General features: G+C 34.2%; 2 protein-coding genes across 2 annotated transcripts in view; both read right to left on the reverse strand.

Moving 5' to 3' along the window:
- Positions 1–719: 719 nt before the first annotated feature.
- On the reverse strand, positions 720–1,738 carry LOC119641221. The gene is made up of 2 exons (XM_038039780.1): positions 1,098–1,738; positions 720–1,045 (listed from the first exon to the last, which is right to left on the reverse strand). The coding sequence occupies exons 1-2, from the start codon at positions 1,574–1,576 to the stop codon at positions 889–891; spliced, it is 636 nt and encodes a 211-aa protein (XP_037895708.1). The 5' UTR covers positions 1,577–1,738; the 3' UTR covers positions 720–888.
- A 2,186-nt stretch (positions 1,739–3,924) lies between these two features.
- Positions 3,925–27,767, reverse strand: part of LOC119641166 (probable serine/threonine-protein kinase DDB_G0282963) — a 59,369-nt gene continuing 35,526 nt past the window's right edge. The window contains exon 3 of the mRNA XM_038039680.1: positions 3,925–4,452. Within this exon, the coding sequence (XP_037895608.1) occupies positions 4,249–4,452 (204 nt within the window). The 3' untranslated portion in view covers positions 3,925–4,248. The remainder of the gene's footprint in view (positions 4,453–27,767) is intronic.

Raw genomic sequence — 27,767 nt, forward strand, 5'->3', positions numbered from 1 at the left:
GTTGCTTGTAAAAACACTTATGTGACATGTTGGGAAGTGAAGTCGCAAAGCTTCGGAGCTTTTGAAGATGGCTTGCCAAATTTCGTGTTTCGGAATGATTGCCTTGAAGAAGCTCGTCGACGTGGGTGATAATAACGTCTTGTGGTCCCTGCTGGAGAATAACCTATATCTAGGTTGCAGTTGGAATTGCAAACGGACTCATCATCTACCACTCGATTGCTGAGAAACATCTCAGCATAAATTCAAATATTTTAGGCTCCTCCTAGTACCTAAAGTTTGACCTGCTCTATGATAGAAATTTAATGGCCGCAGCATATGGAGGTACAGTTTTTCCAAGCATGTTGTAGGACTCTGCACGAATGCTTTTTTTTCTTCTTCGTTACAGGTGCTTTACGATCTACACTCTTTGGGAGGAGATGGCTGATGCGTTCGTCGATCATACATTTAAAGTGAAGTTGTGGATATTCTCTAACATGCAGGTTTTCATGAAAAGTGCGCCTTTGCTTAAAAATTATGAATAATTTTCATTTAGTCTTATTGCCAAAACGAGAAAATAATCGCGTTAGATGAAGTGGTGTAGGGTGGCTAATAGCGTACTTGCTCGACGATGGTGTTCTTACATTTTTTATTTAAATGGAAAAACGAAATTGATTGTGCTTTACGTTATTACAATAATTTTTATTTATCACATCACAATTAGGAGTTATTACGATCAAATCTGAGATAGTTTGTAAGTGGGAAAGAGGATAACGTATCATGACAATTTTTTAAGGACGAACAATGACTGCTGGAGTCAATTTGTAAATGTTCATAAAAAAATTTATATGTAGGCTTACTTATCTGTGTATTATATGTGTATATATATGTATACATACATATAAAAGCTATTTATAAAATTCTCAATTGCTGACGTTGAACATCAAAGAGAGTTTGATCTTCATCATCACTGTGGCCATCATCGATCGCCATAGGCAATGGTGTAAGCTCCTGAGTACTTCGATCGCCTTGCACACCGTACTTGCGTTCGGCACGCGATAAGCGTAACCTGTGGGGGAAATTGAGAAATCTCGTCTAATTGCACATTGAATTTCTGTTACCTGTAAACTTTATACAAAATAAATATTACAGCTGAGGAACTTAAGGCTAAAAAAAAGTAGAAACCGGCTTTTAAAGAATTTGAAATGTCTTCGTTCTCTTTCATGATAGTTTCTTGATGGAAAGAAATCTGTTTTCCTACATCAAACTTTTCGATAATTTTTGCAGATGGTTGCTGTTGTTGTTCAAATTGCTCTTTTGTTTTTGAAGGAAAAGATTCTTCGAAGTCTTCATGTCTCACTTCTTCAATTGCGACAGGTTTTTCGTTGTCAGTAGGAGGATTCGTTTCTACGAAGGGTGATTGCGTTGCTGGATCATATTTTAGTTGCTTCTTAACTGTTCCTTGCTCTTTTAAAGCCACAAGACTTTCTTCACCTTCGGTTATTGTTATTTGCATTAGTAATGCACACAATAGGTATAAATATAAATTGTAGTTGCCATCGTCGTGGTTTCCTTTATATTGTTTTAGAAGCAACGCCATTTAGCTTAACATTAAATTTTTTTTATAAATAATGAGGAAGCTCGATTTTATTTGTTATTTTGATTAAAAATATTTATGAAACTTTTCACCAAATAAAAATAATTAGTGTTTCTACATTTCTATTCTTATTGATTGGTGTTTCTCTGTTGTAACATTGCCAGTTGCGTACAATAACTTGGTTTCATCAGCTGCTTTATGACAGATAGTTATTGTATGTTAAATTGTGACGTGAGATGGTCCAACATCCTGTTGCTTTGAAAATACACAGTTATTTACTAAACAATTATAATGGATGCAGAAAATTAAACGCGAAAAATGTTTCGTGTTTTTTTTACGAAGAGATTTGTCACAAAAAGCCGTATGCCCGATTTTATTCATTTTGTTTTAATGAAGCAAATCAAAGTTTTGCCATTAGAAGTATTTTGCTTTCCGATGCTTTCTTTTGGTGACCTAGCTCTGTCGCATCCTTTTCATCTATCAAGAAAGTTTGAAAAATCAATTTAAAAATAGAAGCCATAGAGTCCAGAAGAAAAAGAGGAAAAGTGGGATAAGTGAGTGTGCGTTTATTTATTTACTTTTGTTTTGCATTTTGCTTGATTGCTTATGTCGATGTTCCCAGATTGCGTCCTATGTTGCGCATAGGATTTTATGTTACGTGTAATTTGCGGCTGACAAGTTGTGTTGAAATGTTGTCTCCGTACAGGAGATATTGCAGATATATATTATTCTGCAGATGAACTCTTCGAAGTTAGAATCTGTCTTTATCTTGCCCTTATCGGCAGTTGATTTTCATGATTATTGTACATTTGCATGTTTATTTTTCAATGCTATTTCTACCAAATTTTAACTATATAAGGAAAGGAAAGGTAATAAATAATCAGATTTACGTTTGTCCGTCTAGTGTTTATCCGCGTAATTCGTGGTCATCCTAGACGTCTCAGTGTTTGAGATATTTTGATAAGATTTGGTACAATGACGTGATTTAACTCATGGACAAACGTTATTGAAACGTTCAGATCAATCGTTTGCAATCTTCAAAATTTCTTGACAACGGTCACTGAGTAATAGTATTAGTATTTCAGCGTTTTAAATTGGCATGAAAAAGTATAGTCGGTTGACATTTATTATCTAATTTGACCGTTCTTACAGAACTGGATATCACGATGCAAATTGCTTCGAAATAGTGGAACGACAAAAAATTAAATCTTAACGTACTTCGATCATGCAGGTCAATTTTTTGGATACCCATCGCGTATAAGGATCATCAACGTTACTAATTTGGCATAAAAAGTAAGTGTTTAAGTGGACTCGACCCACATGAGTTAATTACTTGCACCCCACCCCATAGAAGATTTTTCGGGAATAGTGAGGCCTTCGGAAGAAGGTTTAATTTTTAATATTGTATGATGAAAATTAGGCCATAGCAAAAATTTTATAAAAAAATTGATGGTAGAGTATTTGCTATAAATATAGATGTACTTTTTAGACTTCAATATATAAAAGGGCTATTATGAAAAACAGGCTCCTACTTGGAGAGTAAGTCTAGTTTTTTATGACGCAACGCGAAATATAACAAAATTATTGGAAATTAAATTAAGTTTGCTAAATTTGGATGACGTCATTTGGAAACGTCATATGACATTTTGGGCACCTTACCATATGTGGCCTGACTTCGCATGAAAATAATATGTAATTCTTGGTTGTTTATTTCCAAAACGAGTGAACAATTGTACAAGGCAAAGTTGAGCAGGATAGTTGAAGCAGCGAAGTTTAAGCAGGGCCTTGCTCGAATCCTTGTCGAGCCTTGCTTGAAGCTTGCTGGTTGGAAAAGGTTTTAAGGAAACATAAACACACATAAATCAGCAATTAATAGCTTATTTTAGAAATATAGAGGTAATTTGCCAGAATTTGGGTTCATTTTGTATACGGACCTTTTCGGATCTCTTGGAGAAGGTGTTGAAATTTTAAAGAAACAACTTTTTCAAGTAATGAATTAGCTTCGATATATTCTAAAACTTTCCAAGTAACCATTGAGCTTACAAAAAAAAAATCGATTTTCTAAGAAATCTAGATTGATTTCTCTTCTAAGGAGCATTTCTGAAATTTGCAAATGTAAGTAAAAGATATTTATTTATGTTAATAATATTTTATATATTTAGGAATTTTTTTCGATCAATTTTTAAAGACAATACACTATCAATAATTGTTCGTAGTATTTACAGATTTACTTATGTTTATATATTGTATATTGGGGTTCTCTTGTTTATTCGATGTATATATATTTGTTTAATGAAAGAATTGAGATGAAATTAAAAAAATGTTTTAGAAAACTTATAAATTAACTATCACACAAAAAATAAATAACATTAAACAATACTGCTGCCATATAAAGTGATGTTTAGAGTTAAAACAAAAGTAAAAAAAAATTAAATAACATGATTAACATATTAATAGACAACTAAAAGCGTACGTCACTTTAATTCGATTTTTTGTGTTTTCTTTTAGTTCTTAATCATACAATTTATAAATAGGTGGTAAATGTGGTATGTTCCTAATATCGCTGTGTGTGTGATCCACGATATTATTATTGTTTGCACTTCTGCATTAAAAACACGAATTAACTGACGACGTGATTGTTGGAGAAACGGGTTAGGGATAGAAGAGTAAGTCTATTAAATCATGCTACCAAACATACGTTTACCCCGTGTTAGCACTAAACTTACAACCATAACAGTTAATAAAAAGAATATTAAACTTAAAAATGTTGTTATTAAGCGACATCTTTGGCGGAATTTTTTCTCTTTTTCCATTTTTATGCGTAACTGTTCGGCACGCGGCAAATCTAAAGTAAAATCGGATTCCGGTCGCGAGGAAGGCTGTAAATAAAAGAATAAATAAAAAATGCATATTTATTATTATTAGAATAGAGGATATTGTTTAATTCAAGATTAAAGTGTTATTTTCTTTTTTTTAAGCAAAAATTTATCCCCATCTCGACGAAGACCGAGCGCTTTGTGCAGTTTTGATCGAATCTTTTATACCTATCACCGTGATCCCTAAAAGGACTACAAAAGGAGGAAAAGTATTACATTTTTTATAATATAGAATATTTGGGTGGGCGCGGCTGATTTTCTTGATTTTTAAAATAAAGGGGAAAACTTATATGATGTATGTGTATGGACTTTATGACAAACAGACAAAAAACAGGGAAAGGAAAAGTATTCACAATTTTCCTTACATATGCGTGTAAACGTGTCGTAGGGGTGTCCTTTGAAAGTTTTAGGCCGCTTCCAAATTCTTTTGTAAATTTGTGGGCGATATCTTCATTTTCGCTAATGGGAGAATGCTTACCAGAGGTACTACACATTACGCTACACTTCGGAACTTGATACTGATTGAGAATACATACACTTTGTGGGGTCTCTGAAGCTTCGTTTTGGGCGTTGCGAACTTTTTCACAAAGTGAATATACTCTTCGTCCTTCGGTGATAGGTACAAAAAAGGGTCAAGTAAATTTTCGGCAGTTAGTGTTATTGGATTATTTGAAAAAATTGGTAATATTTGATAAAAATAAAAATAGATATAGCTAATATATTTAATTGTAAAAATTTTTAAAAGTTGTAGGCAAGAATTATTTTGAATGTTGTATATGCTATCAGAAATCTTTATAAATGCCTCGATACTGACGGAATTTCAAACAATTCGTGAAATGATTGCCATTTTTTAAAAGCCAACATAGGCGTAAATAGTATAACAAATCTAAGCAAAAGAAGTGAGCTTCTTCCAAAGGTTCGACTAATCTAGCCTCTTGTGCACTGACAACTGTCGGTATCATTTTTACTGGGTATGCAAACATCTTCGTAGTTTCCGTTTAGAATCTTACATTGGTTGGCATCACAATTGAGGACAGTATTTCGTGCAGCAACCACGATTATGGGACGATCAATGCGATCACGGAAAAATACAACGCCTGCCCTGGTGTATTTATTAGCTCTCACTAGAGCCCCAACGACCGAGTCAGACCAAAATAATAAATTTCCAGAAAAGGCTTGCAGCTAAGGGATGTTTAGGTGTAGAATGAGCTAACACCACACGATATGTACCGTCATAGTTGGCCCTTTGCATTTTGATCAATCGCGCATCTGCCCAGTATAACTTCTGTTCCTCTAGATCTAAAGTAATAGCGACAAGCATTTTAACTTTGGAGCGTGCAGTCGACACTAAACCAAATCCAGCTAGAAAAACTCTTTATAGGGAAGAAAAATTCTCATTCCAATTAGTTTAATATACCATGTCCAAGCAAGGTCTTGTTGTTTAAAAAAAATTTATGAATATCTACAAATTTTACAATATCGGGGAAGAAAGCGCTAAATATGGTTTTATTTTTATTTAATTATTTGTTAACGGCAAATTATATTTCGAGGGCTACGAGCTTAAAGCAGAAACGAAAACTACAAAACGTCGGCGTTTACTCAATATCTAGCATCCAAAAAACGCTGTCATTGTATTTTACGCATCTCTTGTTTTTTCAAACGAAAGCATTTCTTTTAAAGCAAAAATGCTACGATTTTACTTTCAAATGAAAGCTATTTCCATTACCAATGTAAGTGCATTTTGATTACTCAAATAATTTGAACAGCGGCTTCGTTCGATATAGATCGATCAAGGCTTCGTAAATTTGTGCAGCGTTTTCAACAGTTCCTTTTCGCGCTCAAAATAAACACTTTTCATGGCAATTAAACGAATTGCGCCCCCATCCATCGAATTGCATGCAAAATTTGTAATATATTTCACATTTTATAATATATTTTGATTTTCATATACATGTTTTTCACAAAAAATCGCAATTCTTCGGAAAAATAAATAAGTTGCTGATGGACTGGACTTCAGTCCTACACCTAAAATAAAGGAAAGTTTCTATGACAAGGACGTTTCTTTCCACATGAGTATAATCGCACCAACGCCCCAACGCTTTTTTCTTCTATTTCCTTTCAGGGGAAGGTATTTCAATGCATGAGTAAACTAAATTGAGGAGAATAAGGATAAAGGAGATAAAGATTATTCGATGATTGTGTAATAATTACGTTTGAGATCTCCGATACACACATACATACAATAGGTTGTTGGAATAATTTCAAAATTGCGAACTGTCTTTTGATAATCTTTTAACAGAATGTAAAATTTATTACATCGTATATTATTATAAATAACGGCAGCTTTCATGCAACGGTTTAAAAAGTTTTATTCAAAATTAAAATATTTTTCAATAAATAAAACATTCATCATTTATGGTACAAGTGTACAGAAACTTGAGATAAATCCACCTAGTCTGTCCGTCTTGTTTCCTTGCACTCAATCTACCTTTCATGATATTTGGCACACCGTCAGCTTATCTGCGAGTCTGTCTGTCTGTCTGGCCTTTTGGTGCAGCCTTCAGTCGTAAATTTACGAGATATTTTGATGAAATTTAATGACGAGCTTTGGCCCAAGGATGAATGCTATTGAGAATAGGTCAAATTGTATTACTTTTTTGATCACTCCATATATGAGGCCTTATTTCGAAAAGTCATTATATGAATAACTGTATTAAGCGAAGTTGGGCATTTAATGGTGTGCTGGGTGTTGTTGCTACTTGTTTTTCTGTTATAAAAACGTTTAAATTTTTGTGTAAATATATTTAGTAAATTTAGTATTCGTAAGGAGTAAAATCAATACTAAATGAAATAGAAAGCGATTAAACCGGTATTTTTTTACATTTCTTTCTTCGTAAGCAAATAAAGAAAAAGAAAAAATGAAAAGCGAGTACAAAAGCTCGCGTGAGATTCGAGACAAATGCTAGACACCCAGCAGTTTCTTGTGAATTGTGAGCGTTGCATGGCTGCATAATCGATTGACCATCATGACAAAAAAATAAATCGATACCTATTATAAATCGTAACTTATTGAAAGCAGCATAACAATTCTTTCTCATAACCTACCTAATCGACTAATCGACTGCACACGAAATTTACATTTTTTCCAACTTTTTCAAAAAAAAAAAGTAGCGTCAATAAAAATGACTGTAACTTAGAAACGTTATTTCCCTTGAAGGTGGGTACTATCCAAAAATAATATGGACTCCCCAATATTGGCGATCTATAAGGCAACCTATGTGCCACCATACGAACTTATTGAATGAGATATTAAGATTTCATCTACTATGTAAATATCGAAAACTAAATAAAAACTTTCACGATGAACTTAAGACTTGTGGTAGGTATCAATTAGCTACCATTGCTTACTTAGGGTGGCTGAGAAAGCTTACGGGAACGACCTATTCCCATAGATATTTATATATCTGCATAACTTTGGTGGTCAACACCAAATAGCTAGATCCGGATAGCTAGATCCGCGTATTATATGCATGTATGTGCAGAATTTATGATATTTGATCGAGTATACATATATATATATGTATATATATATATACTTATACCTATTATATACGCACCATATAGAATTTTCAATTTGTATTTGTGGGAGTTACTAACGGAACGATTAAATTTATATACCCGTTTATTACGCGATGGTGGATATATTTAAAAATATATAAAAATTGTTTCTCAATCGCAAAAATGCAAGGTGTTAATAACTGTGGTGGATATGTTGACGATAATGTGATAGTTGGTTGTACCAACATTTGCTGGCACGCACACACGCAATGTGAACGAATACGAAAGTTTTCAAGGTTAATGATAAACGATACGTTTACAAGAGTGTGTGATAAAAATATTGAATAATCTACTTACCAATATACATACAAGCACTGAGAGTGTTTATGCCTTTATTGTATACAGAGCACGTTTGAAATTTTTAACTGACTTTTATGTTGGTGACGTTGTTTTAATTTTTTTTTAAGTTTGCGGAATTACCTAAATACACAATTGTTTATAACGTGTACTAGGTCAGAAACACACGACATGCTATGTAAACATGTTATTGTTATTTTAAATCCTTTTTGTAGTTATTTCATGTTTCAATTTCGACTCTTCTTCTATTCTGTCTACGTTTGTTACGATGATTCAATTTTCTATTGAGAAGTAAAGCAGATGTCTTACGAAAAGAAAACATTTTTATATCGTACAGCATTAGTATTAAAGTAGCATTAAGATTGTGCTGGTTCGTGGCGTAGCCGCTTTTTTTTATATTAAACGATTCGAAATTATTGTTTAATTGATTGAAAACTGATTGTCCATTTGCCTACATATTTTATTGGGCAATGGGCAGGTCACACTTACCGGGATAGTTTGATCAAATTAGATTTACGATCACTCGTCGTATAACGTCCTATTTTTAAAAAGTGTTTCTACGAAAAATGTTTGGTATTCTTAATATATGGCATCTCAATGTACGAAAACAGATGAATATATTGTTACGAAAACCCCAAATCCAATTAATTCCAGCTAAGTAATTTTCCCTAATAATAAATTCCCTAAAAAAGGAAAAACCAAATGAACATTCGCAGGAACGTCATGCGGCTGCAGGCCAATGAAAACGATTAGCGGTAAAAGCAGACACGGATTAAATATAAAAACTATGAATTTGGGTATAGTAACATGCTTGTAGAAATGCATGTAATTAGAATATTTGTGGAAGGGGCAGGGCAGCTAGTCAGGCAAGAACATTTGAGTTGAGAGTACGGCCAATATAAATTGTGAATAATACTACTGTTAAGGAATGTAATCGTAAATCAAAGAACTTTGAAGCGTATTTCTCTTGATCAAAAATATCCACGATCCAGTGATACGGACTGTATAGCAGAAAAGCGAATTTTATAACAATATTATTTGGACATATTAATTGAAAAAGTTAACAACTTGTATAGGCTGGGACCAGTGTTTTTTGATTTCTCGACAAAATAAGCTTTTATATTATAGGACAACGTGATTTTTTTTCGGACGTGGTGGCAGTGCACTGCCAACTGGGGCCAAAGGCGTCGCGGACCCGCTTTCACATTAGCACGAAATAGACTGTTATGGGCTCTTAATCCTCATTGTATTGTCCTCCCGTCTCCTCTGTCCTCGCCTGATATCGAAGCGTGGTCTGCGCAAAACCGGCGCATTTCTTCCATCTTTTGGTGTCCGTTAACATGAACGCTAGGATGCTACTTGACGTAAGTTCTGTTTCCAGAGGTCTGTAAGACATGTTTCTCAATTATGCTCAAGCCGAACAGACGAAAACAATGTACTGCGCATTAGGTTAGGACGAGGGATGAGGATGTAGATTCACCTTTCTTTTGAGTTGTCTTCGCTGCCATTCTGTCAAGATGCTCTGCCATATGGTTGTCTTATGGTTGCAGAAATTGCTATAAAGATTATTTAAAGATTTACGTTGGTGTCCTAGTCAACCGCTTTGAAGACGTTTCCGATGTCCAAGCTGATGATAGCCCAGAACCCTTTTGAGTACTTGCTTTAGGGTGCTGCCGAGATCACTTCCTCAGTATATCATTACTTGAAGAAGCCAAATTGGCGCTTAGAAAAATTGGTGCCAGCCATCTCGGCTGTCCAGTTGTTTCTCCAACTAGCAGCAATCTTCCCAAAAGTTTGTCCACGTTGTCTAGAAGACAGATAGATCTATAAGAGGACGGCTTACTGGGCTTTGGTAGCAAAATCAGAAGGTGTTTTTCCACAGGAAAAGTGCAAAGGAAAGGTGCATAAGTCTGAGGAGCAAGTTGCACAGATTACCAAGTAAATCCGGTCATATCTTGCCAAGCAGTTGCAGTATTCCGATTGGTATTCAATCAGGCATGACTGCTTTCCCTTTTTTCCGCTGTACTCATCTCCTCTGGTATCCTGCTAATCCCATTGCAGTCCTGGGTTGATGCTTGGTTGCTGGGAAAAGTTCTTCTACCCATGCCTGTGCCCAGGCAATGTTTTTATTTGTGTTTTTTTCTGTCGTCCCTATCTCCCGCAGAAAGCATGCTCAATTGCATTTGTGTTAATAATTTTCATTTCAAATAACAGTAAAAAATATGTTTTCAAATTTTAGTGAAAAAGCCAACGCCACGAGGTTTTCTCCTTAACTAATAATTTTATGGTGTTTAAGCGTACAAATCCATATTCTCTCTATTACTTAATGCAGGCGAATCTTTTTGCTAACTAAATCTCGTGTAAGCGAATAAATAAATTAATGACGGTTATTGCCGTGTTCGTTAAAATTGATTCCTTCATCAGAATCGTGATGCCAATTAGCTACGTGTTAATAATGAAAGCACCTTTTCGTCAAGGCACTCACTAAAACGAACGTTTAATGTTTGATTCAGGGGCTCTTCACCACGTTTGCTCAATTCGATATATCTGTGTTTAATAAACCAGATTGCTTTCAGCATTTTTGTTATTATCTGTTTATATTATTATGTTTTTTTTTCCATTTTAAAATTTTTCCCCATTTCTATCTATGGCCTTATTAAGGGCAATGAATGTAATGCTACTTGTAATGTTACGCAATTTGTAAGTGATTTAAGTGCAATGATTTATGGGGTGATGGTAGAAAAGCTTGAGAAAATTCGCTTTAGAAAATTACTTTAATGGCTGAGCGAATGGCGAGGGGGAAATTTGCCCTAGAATATCATAACTTTATTTATATACATTGCAACGCAAACATTCCACAATTAGTTAAGGAATATTATCAAGAACAAAAACAAATAGTTTAGCAAAAATAAATACTTGTTATAAGTATAATGCTATTAAGAAACTTGAAAATAATTTTAAATTCGTTTAATACCACATCATATCATTAAAGGGAAAATGGTTAATAAAAGTGTCTTAAAGGGATTTTAAATATTTTTAACGGTATTTTGTTTTTGTTATGGAAATTTTTCGATTAATTAAAGTCTTTTAGCGTTTTTTTTTATTAACGCTTATAAATGATAAATATATGCGTGCGTGTGTGTGTGTGTGTGTGTTTGTGTGTGTGTGTGTGTGTGTGCGTGCGCGAGTATCTATATATACGTATGTAAATGCATATAAGCATGTAGAAGGTTAAGCTTGAGTCCAAAATTTGGAAAAAAAAAACGAGAAATAATATATCAAGCGAACGTATAAACGCTGAACGTCATTAAATAACAGTATGTAGCTGCACTTGGCTTGCAAGACATTGTTTTGATCACAATGCTGATATATGTCGTTACTAGAATGTTGGTTGCTTTCGCGGACCAGTATATGTATAACCGACAATGCTGTGTTTACCCGCTACACTAAACCATTGCTTTTCAGTGTATCTATGCATGAAAGTAAATGCGACCATAAATATGCCAAATAACCCAGTTTTTGTTGTAAAAGCGCATCGTGGTAGCACAAAATATGCTTGCATAGATTTGTTGTTTATGTGTACGTTATTCGCAGAGTGTTAGCTAGCAGTTGCGTTGCGACCACCATTACCATTAGTATCCAGCGTCACCATCATTAAGTCGTTTTACAACGTCATCATCGTTAAAATTCGTTGCCGCTGTGTATCTTTTTTCTGACAGATAGTGCGTGTGTATATACATTTGCGTGAGAATTTTCTTTATGCTCTCGCTTAAATATTAAGCGAAGAATGAATTGAATTTTGAATACTCTTCACCTCTAATCTCTAATTTATAAATTTTGTAAAACTTGCACTTGCTTCGATTTTTAAGTTATTCTTGAGAACTGTTTACAAGTGCAAGACGGTGACATGGTCAGAAAGAAATAGGGAGAGAGAGAGAAAGAGCGAGAGGGAGAGACAGATGGCGGCAGACAAATTGAGAAAGGAAGGTAGAGAATGACCGCATCCTTCACTCATTATAGCTACAATCGCATACCAATCATAGTCAAAGCATGGTCTAGCGCACTGAGCATTAAATGGAGCCTTGACAACCGTACTTCTGCCGTTAGTAGACTATGCGGATGCGAAATTCGAAATGTTGTGTTTTTTAGATGTTCCTACAATCCTTACGCGACTGTCGGGGGTTTTCCGGCGACTTGCGGTGAAAACTAAATGATAAGCTTTAACTGCCCATACGAAACATCAAACAAAGGGCTCGACTTGGTTAAATATACATATTATGGTAGAGTCCATTAAAGTGATTTTCTGGCATGGGTAAGCACAGCCGTTATTGCTGAAAAAAGTCAGGTGATAAAATAAGTTTGCGCCCGATTCAAGAACTTACGTTAGATTTTAGTTGTAGGTCTTATATATATCAGTGAAATGTATGCATTTTCCAATTTTACTTTCTTCATATGTATTGAGAATGGCAATAGCTGGCGATGTCTTATTTACTAACTTACTTTTCGTAAGCGTCTTACTCTCAGAAATTGTACTTTAAAACTCCATCGCACTTGAGATTTGAACCTGCGACCATTGAGTTTTTAGTTGTGGTTCTTTGCCTATTCGGCTACTCATGCGGGCTATTAATATATACATATATTATGTTCGACCCGCTGGCTATTCATACATGTTGCAAAATTAACGACAAGCTTAGCATACCTCAGGCAACGGTAACAGAGAGGACAATTTTTTCGAGAAAAATATTCAATTACTTTCTAGGTTTTGTTGCTTTTGTGATTTTATATTTTTTCTCATTTTGTATATACGAAGAAAAAGCATTCGATTCCGAAATAAAGCGAAAAGTCAATATAATCTCTAAACAAGAGATGAAGTGTGGCATGGATTTTTGTTATTGTTGTCGTTGTTGTCGTTACAGTTGATTTCGCTAAAGTTTGCTTAATAACTGGTTTTCCTACACTTTAAAATGTAATTGAACGTCCTTAAAGGTCATCTCTCAATTTTTTTTGTTTTTGTCTTCTCTCTCATTCTCTTCTATATCTCTTTGTCGCCCCACTGAGGTGGATGAAAGAGTATGGCACCAGTTTTTTCCCAATAGTTTTGAAGTTTTGTTTCGCTTTTCCTGAAAAGGAATGCGATTTATGGAGTTTAATATTGTTCTTACTGCCGTTTTTTTTTTTTTTTGTTATTTTTCTTAATGCTGCTTTTATTTCGTTTTTTATGTAGCCCTTAGGCAGTACAAGGCATTACAGCAACAATAAAGTACATTAAGCCATATCTACCACACCATCGTATTTTTTAATTAAAATTTTATTATTATTGTTATTGTTTTCACAACGCAACAACAGCCGTCAACTTCGCAAGTTGTGTAACATGACTTCGGGTCAAAATCCTTCTTCACTTCACTCAGCATTCCCAACAATTTTAATGTTTACAAATAGTTTAAGTTTTTCGTCATTTTTCGCTTTTTTTACATTTTTTTTTTTTTCTTCTTTTTAGTCTTGTTTTTGTGACAATTATTTGTTTCGTATTTTCAACGTTGTTGCAGATTACTGTTGTTGTATATCGAATATCGGTTGGTATGCTAAGGTCACATACTTGTTTATTATTGTTGTTATTGTGATTATTTTGATTGTTGTTATTCTTTTCATTGATTTAAGCATATTTTGCATAAAAGCTCGTTTTTTTTTTTTGCATTTTGTAAGGATTTTTTTTTTTGGTTTGTGTGGAAAAATGTCAAACATTTAAGTTAAAGGTTAATTTAAAGAAATTGGTTGATTATACTAAAAATTGTCATCGAAGTGTTTTATTTTTTTTAATTGTAATTTAAATAATATAAATTGAATTTTTTTTGCATTTCTTTTTTCTTTTAGAGAGAAAAGTCAAAGCAGTAATTTCTTCCAGTAATAAAGCTTTAGCTTCTTCTTGTGCATGTCAAGATTTCTTTGATTACCGAAATTTTAGACGAAACTGTAACGTGCGACCCACTGCTGACTTATCGATAATCTTGCACGTGCCATATCTATGATCATCATCAGCGTCATTAGGCGGAATTTATTGCTGACGGATAGTGGTGCATGAAATTGTATGAAAATATAATTTTCTATCTTGTCTAATAAGTCCTAATCCCTTATAATGCCTTTTATGTAATGTAAATGATAATATTAGAAGAAGAATTTTTAATACAGATACTACTTTTGTTTAACGTGAGTAGCTGTTATAAAATTCACCGTTATAAACCAACCAGTGTTTTACAGAGCGTTAGACAATCCATATAAACTAGGGGCCTGAATTGCACTGGAGAAACCAGACATATCTATTGTGTGTAGCCCAAGAAACCCACTCATCGCCTCTTTAATTATTTATAAAAAATACTATAAACAATTGATACTCCCCGAAGGGCCACACCCAGCAGTTAGGACTCACACTGGACATACCAGCTTCCACTGCGGTTTCCACATAGCATGTCAATATGCAAACTTCCCCCGAAGGATCTTGGCAAGCACCAAACTGCAGTTTAACCAATGCTGTCAGCTTTAGTCACAGGTATTCATGACTTCGCGAGTGGAGCTTACGTTTAGTTCATAAAGTCTGTAGCCTTACTTTACGCGACCTAGTAACTCTTCCAACCAATTCGCGTATGAAGTAATCTTTTAGAAAATCGGATTTGAAATAAAAATTGAATGTTGTAATGATGTGGAAGTCTCTAAAGCACTTGTAAATATATCCGATTTTAGCTTCTTAACCTAGTTTTTATACTAATTGCAGGATTTACGAAAATTTTTAATATGCAATCAAAATTGTTTACCCCCACATTTGTGATAACCGATTTGTAATAGCTAGCAATGAAATGAGTAAAAGGGCTTTCGCTGCGTAGAGCGAATGGACGATGCCAGGTGATTCTTCAATCTTGATACTTCTTGAGAAAGTATAAAAAATTATATCTTATTCGCACGTATGGGCACATTTTTTATGAAATCTTTATATGGGAACTAACACAAAACGTGAACTCACGCGGTCTACATCTAACAAAACTACATTTCTTGTCAAAAAATATATCATTCTAAACTACTTGTGGTACAGCAGTGTAGATGAATGCAACATCCAGAAGGACTAGAGATGGACTTGCCTCTCATTATGCCGATCGCTTCAGAATCACTTTCTGAATGGGGCTAGGCTTCTCTGTCTTTCTGTTGATCTTATTGCATGCGACTTGCACGTCGTAATTTTTTTAGATATTTTCACGATATTTGGTACACTGAAGGGTTTTAGCCCAAGGACCTAATCTACTGAAAATGGGGCAGACCTTTTCAACCATTTCCGATATAAGAAAAATCATTGTATAAATAACTGTAGGGTGCTATAAGGGATTTAATGGTGGGGCGTAACCTATCGTAGTGTCTTTAATTATTTTAGTTATACCCAATTAAAAATTATACTTTGTTGCCATATAAAGGATTAAATTTCATGACAACTCTTATAGGATAAGAAGTAAAAAAAGAATTGAACCCATGTAGTCTAAAATTTGGCAAAGCTAACCTTCATGCAAAATTATTATTGGGAATCAATATAGCTATATAAATGTTTACGCTTCAGAAGTACGGCTATGCGGGTGAGAGTTAAAATAATTGGCCTGCACGATTAAAATTTCTCACATCAATTTGCTATGTCAAAATTTTCAATATTGAAAATATTTCATAAAAAGGTTTTTTCAAAAAAGAAACCTATATGAATCTGATCATGCCGATTTTGATACGTAAAAAGAGATTAGCCTTGCTAATGTCACAAAGAAATTTGCTATTGGCCACTTAATAATAATAAGAGTACATATAGTTATAAGTATTAAAGGTTATACAAGCACAGTATTTGCAGGGGGAAAAAACAATTAACCCAATCGAGTCAAGAGCGTTGCATCGTAATACTCGAACGGACGAGACCAGAAGAGTTATTGAAGAGTTGTAGATATAAGTTCGTGTAAATAATTTATTTGTCAATAGATCATTTGCAAATTGTAAGTAAAACGTATGCTGTCACAAAAATCACAATTCAGTGATATGGCCTTAATCGCAGAAAGATTCCGATAAGAAAGTGCAATATATTGTTATGAAATTCGCTTTTTACAAGATACAGTCCGTATCACTAGATCGTGGATATTTTGATCAAGAGAAATGCACTTCAAAGTTCTTTTATTTTACTACTTTGTCTTTCACAACAGTAGGAATATTTATTTACAATTTATTTTGGCCGTACTCTCAACTTCTACGTTCTTGCCAGACTAACTCTACTTTTCACAAATATTCGATTTATATACAATTTTACAAGAATGTTACTATACCTAAATTTATGGCTATGGTCTAATCCCAGCCTGGTTTTTCCTCTAATCGTTTCCATCGGCGTGCACATGCATGACGAGCCTGCGAATATGCACTTAGCTTTTACCTGTTTGCTTTTCCACTAATCGTTTTCATTGGCCTGCAGCTGCATGAGGCGCCTGCGAATGCTCATTTGGTTTTCCCTTCTTTAGGGAATTTATTTTAACGAAAATTACTTAGCTGACATTTAACTGAATTTGGGATTTTCGTAACAATATTATAAGAGCTTGAAGAAACTAATGAATAGCTAAAATAGATATGGTGAGGGTATTTAAAGGAAGAACATCACGGGACCTTGACAAATAACTCGACTAGCATGTCATGACCTTCCTATGATTATATGGATCCTACTTTTTTAATGATATTCAACGTTAGCAAGACCCTGTTTTTCGCTGTCAAACTATAACATCACGCGTTAAAAAATGTTTTCGCCCGATTTGTAAGGGTGGTCATTATAATGAACGCGTTTTTTGTCATTCAAAAATATTCGTAGCAATAGGTCTTTTGGATTTTCTGAAAATAAGAGGAGAATGCATGCAACATTAAAATCAACAAGCGAGTAAATCAACTAAAGCCATAAACTAATTATCCAGCTTTTTCCCACATCAAATCTATAACCAACAATCCAGAGCTACTTGTGGGTAACATTCTTTTTCTTCCTTTAGTCCAAAAATTTTATCGCTTTCATCTAAATAAATTATCCTAATAATAATAATTGTTAGAAAATTTTGAATGGAAAATTTTGTCTGGAACTTAAAGTAGGACTTATTTGCAAACGATATATTTTTAAAATCTGATGGAGACTAACCCAGCAGCACATTCAGCTCTTCGTGCCAAGTAAGTAAATTTGAAGTGGTTAGGTTATTACACCAACAAATATCGGCATTGCCGACGTATAATAAAGCTACGTAGTCCTCAGACATTTCAAACATTCTAAGGCATTCTTAGCATTGCACGAATCGATTGGCCCGATTTTCAATGCCACCCTGTATAAAAGAAATTGCAATTTTTTCGTCAATGAAAAAGATTAAGATATTTTTGCAAAGAGGAGAGAGAATCTTTACTATATAGACATGAATGATTTCCGAATTTAACGCTAATCTAAGATATATGTTATATATATTATATAGTATATATTATCTCTGAGACTTACATCTGGTGTTGCAAACGTTTTGACAGAAGCATGAAAATTCGATACTCTGTAAGTATTAATTCTTTTGTACCGCAGGACTCTATATTGAGGCTCATCTCGTTTACCTTCTTTACCAATGATCTAGTTACGTGCTGGCAAAACTGCAATATTCGTTGATATGTCGCTGATGCTTGACTATATCTTATTCGCGTAGACTTGAGGATATCCTCTAAGGTGCAAAGAATTGATGCAGGTCGTATGTCGCGTATTATCAGTAATTTAAGCTTAAGGGACTTCAAAATCCCACTGATACAAAATTCTTCTCTCTAATCTTAATTGATCTTAATTAATACCCAAGTGACTTGCCTTAATTAATTATTAATTTTAATAAACTCTAACTATAATACTACGTGCACGTGGCCTATTTTTCGCTTTTGGGTCTAGGTGCCGCATGATCGCTCGCTTTTCGGTTGTGTTTATTGCAGTTTATGAGCAACATGCAAACGTTTTCAATCTTGCACTGTAGGCGCGTCTTTTAATCGATTAGGTTCAATTTCAATACCAACTTCTGGCTTTCCGGATTTCGAGTCGCTAAAATCATTTCTGCGATTGAAAACGATGATTTCCCACCATATCCACGCAGCTGGATGGACGAACAGGCGTGAATCGATTCAGAATTTGATAGTTTGTATGAAGAATATATACGCAGAAGCTTCATTCTGGATGTTGCAAACGTTTTGACGAAACAAATATATCGCCGTTCTGCGGGGTTGACTATAAAATTTTCTATTAGGGCAAGCAAAGGAATTGATCAGCCAATGGAATTTTTGAGAAAAATACTCCAAATAAGATTTCGAAAGCCAAAGATTTGGTTTTGTTTTTTGATTGCAAGTTATTTGGATTTTACATCTGAGTGAGCAACTGAAGAGTAGACCCGGTTTGAATATTTAAGCAAACATTAGTTTAAATACGATACATTCGGGGAGAAATAAATTAATTAATTAAAAAAAAGAAAAGATTTTTTTTTTTTTTTTAAATTTCTTTTAGAGATATAAGCAAAAAAAAAAAAAGGTGAAAAAAGAAGAAAATATCATAAAATAGTAAAACGGTACCATTATGTAATTGCGGATAAAACTCAATAAGAAATAAAATAAAAAAAATATATACCGGTGTAGGTAAGTGTAAGAGCACAGTGCACATGTTCATATTTATTGTACGTACATACATGCATTTTATTTTTACAATTTGTATTTTAAATTGAACATTGGTATGGTGTCTGTGTGCTATTGTTTTTATTGACTATTTTCTATGTTTGATTTTGATAACTGTTGCTCCAATGATGGAGTTGAAAATGCGTTTGAAATTTATTCAAAAGCAAAAATAAGTGAAAACTCATTTTATTTGGCGGGAAATGGCATTAACGCCATTGTACACATGCCATTCCGTGCCGTACGTAAAAAGCACTGCTTGGCACACAACGCTAGGTAAGCAAGCAAGTGATTATTACACATACAAATATACTTTACTCGTTCTCTGTTGCTTAGACAGTCAGTTAGTTAGTTATAGCAGTTGGTTAACAACTCTTACTGGGATTTTGTTAAAAATATTTCATCATTTATGTATATGAATAGTAAATGTGAACATGAGTGGAAAGATCACCTAATAAATGAATAACAATTCAGCCACTGACTTTAATTGGTTTTTCTTTTCGTGTTAGTTTTGCTACTGTTGTTGTCGTTGTTGTTGTTGTTGTTGTTCAAAGTGAAACAATCGGTTAATGTGTTAACTGTTTTTGAATTGAATACAATGTAAACATTGTATGCCGTCGTAAATAGCTGCGCTTGAAATTTCTCTCCTTCAGGGATTGTAAGCTAGCAGCATTCAAATTAATCGAACATTCTCTTAATATATAAATTTTGATCAAAAATTATTATAAATTAGGCGAATAAACATGACGCGATAAAGTAAGAACTAATCGATGTAGTTGATAGGTTTTTAGATTTTAAGTAATTTCGCATCATTTTAGAAAGCTCTTAGATTACACTCCGTGTGTTCTGAGTTGTTCCTTCGTTAAATTTATTAAAGTCAAATTTCTGCTTAATCTACATATAACATTTGGGTGGAGTTTTTAAACTTCCTTTCGTTTAGTAGGGCAGTTCCTCCCGGTTGATTGCCCGCGTTAAGTTCTTCTTAGGGAAAACCTTTTTAAGTAAGAGTTGTAAGGGCTTAATTTTTTTTTTTTTTTAAATCTTTATAGGAGAGGTAGGTTCTTCATTTTTGCAGCTAGTAATGAGATAAGAGATAGTTACTTAGTATTGTTGCTTTGTTTCTTTTTCTTTACTCTCACTGTTCTTTCGTTTTCTTTTGTATTTTTTAAGAACATTTTGTACTATTGTACTTTATTATTGCACCTATTGTAGATATTGTAACCAACTATAGTAGGTCTTAATGGCTTCGAGGTTATACAAGCATCAATAAAATAAATGAACAAACAAATAAAGTGCAATCCAATGCGAAGTGGTTTGGAACTACTTTCCCTCTCTGAAAATCTGACGAATTCGGGCCTATTTTTTTCTTTTTTTTTTGATAATCATTGCATGAGGAAATGCAGTCGTTTTTATTATTATTAACAAGAGCATGTATATAAGTGCAGGCAAGTGAAGATAGCACAACAAAATTTTTAAGATTTGTGTCTTCGCTAAAAGGGTGTTTGTTCAGCTGCGTTTCAACACGAAATAAAAATCAAACAAGTAAAAATAAAATTAAAAAATATCGGATACTAAGCCTTTTTTTGTTTAGTTTAACTTAATTGTAGCTTTTATTTTCAATGATTCCAGTATTTCTACTGGTTGTCTCCTGGTGATGTAACGCAATCAAGATTACTTGAGTCGTTTTTCCGATCATTTCTATCTCATTTTAGATACCACTTAGTTACAATTGCTGAGTGGCGACCGTTAAAAATTGGCACAGCTCTAATGTTTCGTTTTACCTGCCTAACCTATCTGAATTCTGGGGCTCTCCATGAGTCCACAGACTCTACACAAACACTGAAAGAATGCAATGCCCAAATCGAGTTGTAACAACTATCAGAGACATTTCGCAACTCCAGATTTTAGATACTTTTTTAAAAATGTTGAAACCTATCAGAAAAACCCAATTTCAATTCTATGTGTAGACCCTATTCCTGCCAAATCCGCCCCAAATATGTTCTCCCCATGTACCTGAGACGGCAAATTAATTACAAAAAACTTGAAAGAAAATGTTCACTTGCAGTTTTTTGATACGCCTTCAACGATGCTAGAACATATCCGAAAAATCGAATTTCATTATTACGCGTAGCCTCTGCACAGTCAAAATCGGTCCTACAATTTGTTTGTTTGAGTTTGTCTTACTTTTTTCTATATTATAGGCGTGGGTGTGAGCAAATCAAACCCGTTTTCTAACCTTGGAATATTTGTGAAAAATTTTATCTTCATATCTAATGCTATTGCTATTTTTTTTGAATATGACCCACCACTGAGGGAATGGCCCCCATACCTGTAACACACTGGTGGTCAGAAATTGGTGGAGAAATCGGGAAAAACGCACACTACTTTGGCATTGTGGCATTCATGTTCTACAGGTCCAATTGGCTCGTTTAGATAGAATAGGATAGACAGAATAGCTTGATGTCTTGAAAATTGGGCCAGCAAGGTAAAAACTAATTGCAGTTATTTAAAAGTCTTTTGTTCTATATAAGAATCGCCAATAAATTTTTGTATTTTAATTGCTTTATAACCATTTTTGTACCCAACACAAGTCATATTAAGTTTGTGCAGGCTTTTGTAAAACCCACAGGGCGTTAGGATAGACGCAGTTTTTCTAACGCCGATCGAGTAAGAATTATTTTCTGAATCGATCTAACATTGACTGTCTGTCTGCTTGTCTGGCACACTTGAGTTCAACTCGCAAGTCGCGCTTTTTGAGTGATCGTGATGAAAGTGTGTGGGGCATTTAATGATGCGCCGTGGCCCACAGTAATGTCTTCACTTGCTTCACATAGATCATCGTGCAGTTCTTTTTTTTTCGTTAATTATGTAGGTTGCGTGATATATATTTGCACTTTAAAGGTTTTTGAGAAGTAAGCCACGATACAGATGAGAGATATGTCTAAATAAAATTTTGGAATAAAATAAAAATGCTTTTGTTGTCGTATTTCACAACACTGCGTCGCAGTGCGTCAATTGCTCAGCGTTCATCATTTCATTTTTTTTCTGCTAAGCGCAATAAAAATATTTTTTCACATTAATCTCTTAGTTTATGGGGAAAATGTTAAAGACGAAATACCGGCTTGTGGGCGCGACCAAAAAAACTGCTTTTTTAAATTTCACGTTTTCAAGAAGAAATGGCTGCATTTGATCAAAAAGTAAATGTTGTTTCATGAAGGCAAAGCCCCGATTCGTATCAAAATCAAAAAGGTTAAGCCTCGAATTGCTTTCCCATGCGTTCGGATTTCGGCCCCGTGGATCATATTATTTCTCCACACTTTTAGAAAAGTTTTCTCTGGTAAGAAATTTGTCAGTAATGAAAAGGGAGTCTGTAGGTGATGGCTGCATTGACTGTTCTTACTGCAAATAGGTTATCGAGGCTATCGAACATCGCTAGGAAAATTATATTGAGTTGAAAGGGCCCCTACGGTATGTGCATTTTTTTTTCAAATTATTTCTGTGTCCATTCTCTAATCGGGGAACATCATTAGTAATCGTGCGCTCGTTTTGGTAAATAAAGGTTAGCACGTTTTCATTTCATAACTCTTCAGCGTAATGAATGCTTCATGATGGCACTGTTACTAAATTTATTGCAGATAATCTTCTAAGAAATCTGCTTGGGATGATTTCGAAAGCGCAGCTTAATGCGGTTGTGTTTTATTTACTTGGGAGTAAATTTTTATGTTTACATCTAGTCGGGATCAAAGTGTACACATTTACAATAATAACTATTGACAATAACAATAACAATATCACATAAACTACTGTTAACAACCGAAGTTTTTTTTTTATTTCATTTATTTATTTATTTTTTTAATAAAAAATCATCCTTGACCGAAATTTTGAACAAATTCGGTTGAGAAGAAGAGGGAGGTAGAACGAGAAAAACAGATATATACATTTATTTATATATATTAATATTAAACTAAATAACATCATCAACTAAACACCCCCACCAAAAACACAAATATATATTTTTAGAAACTTCAGTGCACAGTGCACATATATAGAAATGGATGATAAATGAAAAATTTTAATGAGTAACAAGTGAGTAACATAAGCTCGTTACATATGTTCATTGTGATGATCACGATAGTTTATGACTACGACAACGCAACAATACAACAACCATTCAACGTTTATATCAAAACATATTTTGCATTGATTGTCAAGTGGATTTATTGCTGATGCTGGTACTTTTTTTGCTTTTGTTGTTAAGTTTATCTCAATTATTGTTATTTCTATGATTGCTGTTTAGATTGCTGCCGTTATTTTTCGTGAAGTTCTGGCAGCATTATATGGTAAAATGACTTATAATTTTTTTTATTTTGTTTTTCGCGATTAAAGCTCTGCTGTTCCTTCACTTTGTCACTTCTTATTGTATGCAAATATGGTAAACATTTGCATCAGCGTGCGCTTCTTTTAGTCATACATTGCTATGGGGCTTGAAGGAGAAACAAATTAGCATAAAAGACCAATGACTGCTAAAATATCAAAAAAAAAAAAAAAAAAAACAATAAGCTACGAAAACTATATTTCGCTTATGTCGAATTTGCAGCACTCACCCTTTGAAAGAATAATTGGGAAAGAGCAAGCTCTTACGTAAAAGGCGTGAAAATTATTTTTTTTTTTTAGAATTCCGTCACGCATAAAAATAAAAGTATGACGTTTTTGAACAATGTTTCTGGATATTCTAGGCAGAAGAAGTTAACTGTACAAAATTTATTAGATGATTGCAAGATTTCAAGGCTGAGGACAACATTGTCTTATACCCATCAGTAGTTGGGAGAAAATGTCAACAGGTGAATAAAATTTCAAGTATGCAGATTGCGAGGAAGCCAGGCTTGTTTTGGTCCCACATTCAGACTTAGTTTGTTTTCTTTATATACTTCTCCTTATTGTTATTAGTTTAGTTTTATTTACCGTAATCTTAGCCCGTTTGTATGTACATCTGTTATTAGTAATAGAAGTCTCGCCTATTTTATATTATATTATTTCATACATATGTATTATTCTTTCTTTTTATATGCATCAATTTGTGTACTCTCCTACTCTGTAAACATATTTATGTATGTTTCAGTAAATTACTAGATTAATTATGAATCTACCGGTAATCAGGATGGTAATCACTAATATCAGCTGGTTCCGAATGTGATTGTCAGTCGATGGATAACACCGATTATGATAGGTAGGTTTAGGGGGAATTTCAACCGTATTTCCTATTTCTCTCTAATTGAATCTGTAGTTCTGGACGGACGTAACTTTTGGTAATCCGAATTCAAACGCCTAAACAATAAACGTGAAGAGCCGCATAAGGCAGAAACTAATTGAGGGCGATAACACTAAACTATGGAACTTAGCCGTTAGAGTGGAAGACGAAGGGTTTAGCTAGGGGGGATAGGATTAAGTTTAGGAGAATACCTCGTCATTGTCTAGGAAGCTTCACTAATTTGTTGAACGTTAAAGTTGCATGAGTAACTTATCTTAGATCTTTATTCAACAAAAGCGATTTTGAATCTGTTATTACTATTATTATTATTAATTTAGCCAAAGAATAATTTCTAAGACTACAGGCATAAAGCATTAGCACCTAAGGCTATTGGCTTGACAGTTTGTCAGTCTAGCTTTGTAAAATTTTATAAACCAAAATCATGCGTTTTGATAATTTATCATATTAAGATAATATCGGAGAGTAAATTATATATTATTTCAAGCAAATTTTGAATGGATGGATAGCCCGGCGCGCTAACCTCAGCGTACAGCAAGAAGATAAAGAAAATTTACGCAACCAAGGAACTTTCAATCTTTACAAAATCTATGCACACATTTATTTACTAATTATCTTCAAACTGGGATCAATTGAGTGCACAAACTTGGAGTGAAAGGACGGTGACGACAAATCTATGTTTTATTAAGACAGGGGTCACTGCCTTACTTAGCTGCTGCTTTATGGCGAAAATAAAAGAGCTTCCCTATCAATGGTTGACGCATTCATAATGGCTGCCAGATGCCAATTTTTTTATCAACTATCATTTGCACCTACGCACACCATATTCTTATGTCAAAAATATTTTTCATCATAAATAAAAGAGAGATAAGATAAATGGGCTTATTTAGTATTTTAAGGACATATTTACTTTCTATGCTATCTTTTGATCACGAAATTATGGATGGTTTTCGCGAAATTGTTTACGAACAACGAATCTGCTTATTTGAATAGATTTTTCAAGGACGTCTGCATTGATTGGGATACTTAAGGCTTGTTTTAACAGTTTTTCAAAAACAAGTTGGCGTTACAGTTACTTTGCAAAGACAAAAAAATACTCTCCAGACTCTCCTTGGCCGCATTTTGCCAGATCTAATTTCTATGTACAATTAGAAAAATTAAAAGGAACTGACTGAAAACTGAACTAACGTGTAATGCACGACGTATTTTCGATGGAAAATATTGCTTTAAAACAGAGAAGTAAGAAAGTTCGGCGGCCGAATCACGCATAGCCACCACTATGTTTTTCGCATTCTACCCACCAAGTGCCTTTACCTAATACCTGCAGACCGCAGGTATTATTAAGAAAAGCTTGATCGCTGCGTCTACCATATTCCTTTTAAAACTAACCCGATAACATAACTTCATTTGAGGAGTGTATAAAGCAGTTTTATGTATTCTGTCTTGTTTGTCGTACGATAAATAAGCATAAAACCTCGAAAAAGTGAAAAATATAAAATTTAATTACTTATAACTTTGAGTGGGCAACATTTCAGCCTTGTAACTTTAATAATTTCCGAGTAACGATAAAAATCCAAAAATTTAAAAAAAAAAAGAAACCGAGTTTTGTCTAGTTTACGCTCGACTGCGCGCTTCGGCTTTAACGAATTTGGCCCATTTTCAATACCAACCCGCGTGCAAAAACTTCCAATGTTCGAAATCGATAACTTAATTTTTGCGACCAGGAGAGTGCCAAAAATAGATACCACACAGGTACAAAGGCGGATAGACATGGATAAATCAACTCAGAATTTCACACTGATCGCGAATATTTATATTTTACAGGGTCTCTGAAGCTTCCTTTTGGATATTATATATCTTGTAGAAAAAAACAAAATGAGTTTACCCTCATCTTACACTGGCGCCCGATTTTGGGTAAAAATTTTGCATTATTCGGAAAAATAAGTTCACAATCGCTTATAATATGAATTAAAGTGAAGCGATCAAAAAATTGGAAGCCCTTTCCTCACAAGAAAATATGATTATGATTGAAATTTCTGAAGATTTGATTCTGAAGTCAATCAATTGAGAATTGAAAACGGTAGAAATACCGCCGACGTGAGGAAAGTGGTTTTATATAAAAAGCTTTGAGCTTTTCGAGTGCCTGTAAGACAGGATTGTGTTCGTGAATTTTCGACCATTTCAAGTATTCTCCTACACATTTCGGTTGTTTTATATCGGTCGTAACTACTTCAGAATTTTTTTAAGCCTATTAAAAAAAAAAAAAAGGAAAGAAAATCACAATGGATGGAAAGAAGAATACAAATATTTCGGCTCATCATTTTGTGTGTGTTATTTTATAGTTTTTATACCCATCATCGACGGATGAGGGTTCGGTTCATTTTACTGAAACGTTTACAACGCCTTGAAGAAAGCATCAGAGATCTCACAAAGTGTATGCATTCTCGATCAGCATCAAATTCTAAACAGATTTAAGTACTGTGAGTGGCTAATTTGCCCATTAACCTGTTGCTGGGGTAGCTCAGCGGCTCCAGTTTGTATCTCATAAGAAATTTCTTCGACGTAGTTGTTAGAAAAGGTTTTAGTTCAGGATTTCTTTTACATTCTTTTATATTCACAGGTTTTTCTTTCTCCATATGAAAGATAAGTTTCATTTTTCTAGAGGAAATATATTTCAAGATTATTTCTTTACACTTTTCAATTTTTCCTGTATCGATAAATTCACTGTTCTTAATCTACAGGCCTAGCACCACCATTATTTTAACCGCACGTCTCCATCTTCGCAATCCCCGCGACCGACTCCTCACTTACCAATCTAACCTGACTGAATTTCGGCTTAAAAACTAATTCTTTGTATCTAACTATTCCCTCTCTTTCTTCTAACTTCTCTTTGCTTAATCCTAACTTACTCTTAGTCTAAACTTAACTCTAACATAGCCTAGCATAAGTCTAACACCCTCGCCTTAGAGACGGAGAACCTGTGAGGCCAAAATGAGGGTTCCTCACAGTACTTTCGTCTGTCCGTCTATCCGTCTCGATAATGGCAGCTTCGGCTTCAAATTTGGCACAAGAATGAGAGGTTCCCGCACGCAGATTGGTCGAACATAATATGAACCCTTTTCTTGTTTTCAAAAATAAAAAAAATTTGGTTTTGCGCTCGTTACTTTCAACCAAAACATATCTTCCGTTATGTTTGGTCGTGATCGAATGTTTTATAACCATGACCGTGATCCTAAAAAAATCTTCATACCCTTTGAGATTGGGTATCTCCGACGGATGCTTCCTTTTCTCAGAATGAAAATAAAAATTTATATGGGGTAGTGTTCTAGTTTACGAGTCACAAGCAAAAACACAGAAGCACAATTTTTGTTACATAGATGTGTGGGCGTTGCAGACGTGTACTTCCAAAGGTTTTGGTCATTTGAAA

The sequence above is a fragment of the Glossina fuscipes genome, unplaced genomic scaffold, assembly GCF_014805625.2.
Source record: "Glossina fuscipes isolate IAEA_lab_2018 unplaced genomic scaffold, Yale_Gfus_2 147, whole genome shotgun sequence".
Taxonomy (NCBI): Eukaryota; Metazoa; Arthropoda; class Insecta; order Diptera; family Glossinidae; genus Glossina; species Glossina fuscipes.

Coding starts and splice junctions, on each gene's coding strand:
- LOC119641221 (XM_038039780.1), bottom strand. CDS start 1,576: ATGGCGTTGCTTCTAAAACAATATAAAGGAAACCACGACGATGGCAAC. Junction 1,046..1,097: donor ATTTTGTATAAAGTTTACAG/GTAACAGAAATT, acceptor TTTCCCCCACAG/GTTACGCTTATCGCGTGCCG.